General features: G+C 26.1%; 1 protein-coding gene across 1 annotated transcript; it reads right to left on the bottom strand.

Annotated features, from left to right (window-relative positions):
* Nucleotides 1-469: 469 nt before the first annotated feature.
* Nucleotides 470-3,874, bottom strand: LOC110618475. The gene is made up of 7 exons (XM_043961433.1): nt 3,838-3,874; nt 3,099-3,232; nt 1,885-2,120; nt 1,679-1,802; nt 1,271-1,597; nt 1,057-1,164; nt 470-942 (listed from the first exon to the last, which is right to left on the bottom strand). Exons 1-7 carry the CDS (start codon nt 3,872-3,874, stop codon nt 529-531), a joined length of 1,380 nt encoding a protein of 459 aa, XP_043817368.1. The 3' UTR covers nt 470-528.
* Between the last annotated feature and the right edge of the window lie 2,671 nt (nt 3,875-6,545).

Below are 6,545 nucleotides of genomic sequence, written 5' to 3'. Positions count from 1 at the left end.
AAACTTTCAGCGACGGATTTGCGACGGACTCAAGTCCGTCGCTTAAAGTCATGTCGCTAATTTTTTCCGACGGATTGGGCGTCCGTCGGAAATATTAGCGACGGATTTCCGACGGATCTTAACTCCGTCGGAAAAATTTGCGACGGATTCTCCGACGGATAATTCCGTCGGAAAGTTTTAGCGACGAGATTTCTCGTCGCTAAATCCGTCGGAATATCTAAATTCATCCTATAATAATCCGTCGCTAATCTGTCAGAAATCATTAGCGACGAAAATTTTCCGTCGGAAATCCGTCGGAAATTTTAAAACATTTTAATAAATATTCTTTTGAATCCGTCGCTAGTCCGTTAAAATTCGATCATAAAAAAAAATTCTTGCATTTATTTAGATATTTCCTGTATAATTAAATAATTTATAATTAAGAATCACATTGAATATAAATCAAATATTTCATAATACTTAACAATGTTCATAAAATTAAAAAGAAATCCATAATACTTAACAATATTTATAAAATTTAAAACTAATCTATGAATTTGTTGAACCATCTGAATCTGCAGTTGTGTTATGCGGTGAAGATATATTTTTGTTCTTCAATGATTTCATTTGATCTTTTATCTGTTTTTCTATCTGCACTCGCATTTGCTCTTGCATTTGCTCTTGCATTTGCTCCATGTCTTGTTTCATTTTGATTCGGTTTTGCTCTAATATTTGTTCAACCTCCTCTAAAGAAAACATAGTTTGAGAAGGTCCTCCAGGATGAGCTGATGTGCATGAGAAAGATGTAGTTGGAGTTCCTGATTTTGCAATATCAGAGGATCCAAAACCATAAACTCTTCCTTTGCTACTTCCAGAAATTTCAATCCACTTATTCAAATCAAAAGCAGACGGACTCTCACAATTGTCATTCACATTTTCAGCAATTGCACTCAAATAAGCTCCCTAAGTAAAAAAAAAGAAAATATAATAAACATTTCATGAATCATACACAACTAATGATAACATAACAATTAAAAAAATAATGTGATAACATTAAATAAGCAAAAAGTAACTTACATCAACTCGTCGTGATTTTCCATCAATGTAAACACCTTGACTCCCCTTTTTTGTGTGAGTTGCACGAAATAGTTCAAGTTGAGTTGGTTGTCTACCCAACTTCTTTGCCTACAAAAAAGAAATAGTCACACAACACAAGATGCACGAATAATTTCTAGCCATCTATATAAAAATAGAATTGTATAAATAAAAGTAAAAAATAAAAGAGTTATACCAATCTATTCTCATGAACCTCCAATTTTATTGAACCACCAGAGTGTTTCGTAATAGTCCCATCTTTTTCTACGTTTCTATTTGCTTTACCAGCTTCTGATTTCTTTCTCCACTCTGGTGTACTCCAATAAGCAACAAGTTCATTCCATATCTCTGCCTCCATCCAATCTGGTCCTAAATTGTATAGATAAGCAACATCTGTCTTCTTGTGCTTGCGCAACAATTCGCTCCTAACTCTATTAAGAATGTCTCGCAATCTTTCCTTACCTACCTTTTCCCAAGCAATTCGAACCATACCTTCTTCACTCTCATCCCATGTATATCGACTCTACAAATAACAATCAGTGTTATGTAAATATAAAAAACTTAAAATGCATATTATAAATTTTAGAATATAAGTTGTATTTACCCGAAAAAGTCCGAAGAGCTCGTCTTTTATCTTTAAAGGTATTTCTGACCAAGTTTTCCATGGAGCAGTGTAGCGCATCTTAATGTCATTAGTGATTGATCTAGTAACTGTGGAATCTAAAAAACTGCAATATTTTTTATATATAATGAGTAGTTGTAAGTAATAATACATATTAAATCAATAGCAAAAAGTTGTATATGACTTACACATTTCCTTTCAATCTAATCAATTGTCGATCAGAAGGGTTTGATGGGATAGGATGTCCCAAGTTCGGACCTCTAGTTCGAACTGATGATGATGAGGATGCGTTTGTTTGCCCCCCTAATGCTTGTGGAGTGTGCTCCAGTGTTTCCTCCTGCACCTGTACTGCCTCATCTGTTTCATTCATTGAGAGTTGCTGGCTATGTCCTCTACCTCTAGATGATACTGCTCTTCGAGGCATCTAAAAAAATAATTGTCCATTAGTTTCAATTAACAATAAAGACAAACAATATATAAAACCTTAATCAATATACAAATTCAACTCTAATTATATACTAATTTAAGAAATCAAACACACTAATCAATTTAACAATACATATCAAAGTAGAGTTGAATAAAGGCATGTAAAGTACACCGACAAAGCCAAACTATACATATCAAAAGTTATGAAAATGAGTTATAAAAAAAATTGAATAATTTTTCATACAAATGTTTACAATAATTAAAAAAAACATTAGAAAAGGAATATGTAAAACAAACAATACCTTTTCTTTTAAAGACCTATTAAGTTTTTTTCATGATTATAGTATTTTTTAAATTAAGCTATATTATTGTGTTGATTTAGTATTTTTTAGAAAATTTAAAATATTATTTTAGAAAAGGACCATTACTATTTATTTTATCTATTTGATTAAGACTTTAAGTATTTTATGTATTTGATTAAGACTTTATTTTATTTATTTGATTAAGACATTATTATTTAAAATTTCCAATTAAATTATAAATAATAATTAATTAAATAATTTACTAATTATCTGAAAAATTAATTATTAAATTACTGTCTATTTATCTATAAAATTTCATGGTTATTTTTTTTATTTTTTTGAGTATTTAACATGTTACCTTAAACTATTTTATCCTATATTTATCACAATTATATACTAATTGTTTTAATATTTTTTATAATTATTTTAAAATTTCATAATATAATTTTATAAAAAATAAGATTTTGAATCAAAGAAATAAAATTTCCAATACATATAGTTTTTTCAACTTCTAATTATAAAAATTAAAGCAAATCAATTTAGTAATAAGTTTTAATTTAATATATTAAAATAAAATAAATTAAAAAATTAAATTTAAGCTTTCTGCAGCAGCAAGCGGCAGCATGCTGCTGCGGCAGCGAGCTGCTGCGGCAGCAGCAGATTGAAGTAAGTACCTGGCAGCGGCGAGCGGCGAGCGGCGAGCGTCCAGCAGCGGCGGCGGCGAGCGTCCAGCAGCGGCGGAGGCGATTGCGGCAAAGAGAAGGTGTCGGAGAGAGGAGAAAAGAGCAGAGGAGTGAAAGAGGGGCTGCTAAAATCAAAAGAGATATAAGGAAATTATTAGGGTTTTTTTCTTTTATATTTGCGTTTTTTCTGACGGATTAGCGACGGAATAAATTCCGTCGCTAATATTTTAAAAATCCGTCGCTAATCTGTCACTAATCCGTCAGAAATATAAATATATATTATTCGTCGCTGATCCGTCGCTAAATTTATTTTTTCCGACGGAAGTGTTTTCCGTCACTAAATCCGTCGCTGATAGTCAATTTTTTTGTAGTGTACCTTAAATAAAACCATCCCTAGGGTCTAGAACAAGGGTTGGATCCTCTTCTAGAATTACAGAAAATATAATACATCAAAAACAAGAATTTAAATTGTGGAATACAAATGTGAAATGTGAAATGCATGATTAATTTTTGAAAATCTTAACAAAAATTCGGCAGCATTCTGGCGTAAACTAGACTTTTCCTTTCAATTTTTCAAAGGCTCAACCAACTTAATGGCACTCGACAATAATCATCACAAATAATTCAAAATGTCCATTTGGGGCGTTCAACTACATATTGTAAAAATTCTACCATTCTCTAATTATCTCTACTCTTCCATTCCAATTATATATTTCATTTCCTTCAATACACCCACTTAACTTCTTCTCAACAATAAATTTCAACATTTTCAATATTAATATATATTCTAATAGTTATCGTAGATCTAAGATTATTCAATACATATTGTTCTAACAATACAATAACTATTTAAGAAAATAAACCTCAATTTCCTGATACATAGTGAAATTCTCCTTTTAATATCTTTTTCTTACAAAAATTAGGAATCTATTATAATAAAAATAACTCATTGAACAAAATCCCTAAATAAAGAATAATCAACCTATACATCAACATTTCGCTCTCTCAAATCTCAAATCATAAAAATCACCATGTAATATACTAAAAAAATACATAAAATTTAAGAAATCTACTAGGAAAATGAGAGAAAATTACCTATTAAAGCTTGATGTCTAAGAGGGAGGAAAATGGATTTTAGGTTGAAAGGAATTAAAATAAAAATTAATTTGGGGCTTTGGTTTAGCTTAAAGGGCTAAAATGAAAGATGGAGAAAAGATGAGGGGTTCAAAGATTTTTTTTTCTTAATGTAGGTAATGCATGAATTGCAATATATACGTGATGATATCATCTATATAAATGTCTATAAGATTATGATATAATCTTAATAACACTTATGAACTGACAAGCGCATCCATAACCTATTAGCACAAAATAGTGTTACAACAAAAATTATGAAGTATAAAAAAATGATAGGATTTTAGACTATAAAAAGATTTTTTATTTATAGAAGTAGAAGATTCACCAATTATTCTATATATTAATTTTTATTAGTCTAGATAAAGTTTATAGTCCAAAAAACACTAAATTTAAAGTATATGCACTTAAAACTTGAACTCAACAATGAAAACCTTTTGATGAGAGATTCTTCTAAAAATAATTTTATATTTTAAAATATTTATTTTAACTATAAATATTATTTTTATCTATTTAAATATTTTTAAATTTAATATAATTATTTAATATTGTGAAATTTTATGGTTATCGATTAATTTATCAAATCAATTTATCTAAAATTTAAACATTTAAATTTAAATTAAAATATAAAATAATACAAATGTTTAATATTTTTCAGCTAATTGGTGTTTGTTCTATTGTGATCATGATTTATTGAATTATGGTTTTTTTTTTCCAAAGACGTTGTATGAAGAGAATAATCATTTTTGTTATTAATATATATGAGATGTATCTTAGCAAAAAATATATTTTAATTTTAAGTTATTTTTATTTCTAGATTTTTCATATTCAACACTCTTTATTTGTTATTAAGATTCTGTTTGTTTCATGAAAAATATTTTTTAATAATATATTTTTATATTTTTTAGTGTTTGATTCACTCATAAAATTTAGTTAAAAAAATATTTTTTTAATAAAGAAAAAATAAGTAATTTTAAGAAAAATGTCTTTTTTTTTAAAAAAAAAAGAGAAAGTTATTTTCTATACATTGAAATTCTTACTAAAACCTTTATATATAATATTAATAAATTTTATTTTTAAATTAAAATTAAATAATAAAAAAATAAGTCATCTCATTAAAAAATATTTTCAACAAAAAATATTTTTCACATAAAAAATTTTCTAAATATAAATTATTTTTCATGAACAAATGATAACTCAATATGATAAATTAAATCTTAAATAATTGGAATGTTATATTTTAACAAAATAACTATAATACATGATAAATATATTATAAAAATATCTATATTATATATAAATGTGAGAAGACGAGGAATAATGGAATCATTTAAATTATTATTAAGTTTTTATATTATTTATAATAATATGTTTATTGTTAAATTAATTTTAGAGTTTACGTCTCAATTTGAAATTTTTAGTTAACTATAATTTTAGAGTTCAATTAAATTTAAATATTAAAATTAATCTTAGAATACATATAAATTAAAAATTCTTAATTATAGTTGTATTTAACTTCAACCAATTGCACTTATAGACTTAACCTAATGATAAATACATCCGAATAAATATGAGAGAACTCATATTCTACTCCTCCGATCCACGATTTCTATTTCATAAAAAAAACTTCAACCAATTAATTTTAGATATCATGTAAATTTAAAATTTTTAGTTAACATTAATTTTAGGGTTTAATTAAAACTCCTCAATTAATTAAAATTGATATTATAATCCATATAAAATTAAAATTCTTAATTATATTTGTATTTAACTTCCAACTAATATGTTTTTTTTTTTTTTTTTTTTTTTGCTTCTTGAATGAGTATACATGAACTTTTATTCTTTTGGCATAGTGTTTTTTTTTTTTTTTTTTTTTTTTTTTTGACAATGTTGGCTACATGAGGTTTCTTTTAAATCTTTTGCCGTTTTTTTTTTCTCTCTCTTTCATATTCCATACGGTTTTCTTATATTTGATTTTATAAGAAGGAATTTGTCAAATCTGAACTTGAGTGAGGAAATATCTTCTACTGAAAATTTTCACGTATAATATATTATTATTATTATTATTATTATTATTATTATTATTATTATTATAAAAATTTTCACCTATAAATATATTTTTTAATATTTAAATTTTAATATCAAACATATAATTAAATTATACGCAACATATTACAATCTTTATTATAAAAAAGGACAACAAAATTGATTTTTTTATAGTGTAATTTTATTATAACTTGAAAAGTAATATAAAAATATCTAAAAAAAGATAGCGGGTAAAAAGATACATAAAGAATAGTGAAA

The sequence above is a fragment of the Manihot esculenta genome, chromosome 11 (assembly GCF_001659605.2).
Source record: "Manihot esculenta cultivar AM560-2 chromosome 11, M.esculenta_v8, whole genome shotgun sequence".
Classification (NCBI taxonomy): Eukaryota; Viridiplantae; Streptophyta; class Magnoliopsida; order Malpighiales; family Euphorbiaceae; genus Manihot; species Manihot esculenta.
Note: the sequence above shows the minus strand (reverse complement) of the source record. Positions and strands in the feature narration are given on the sequence as shown.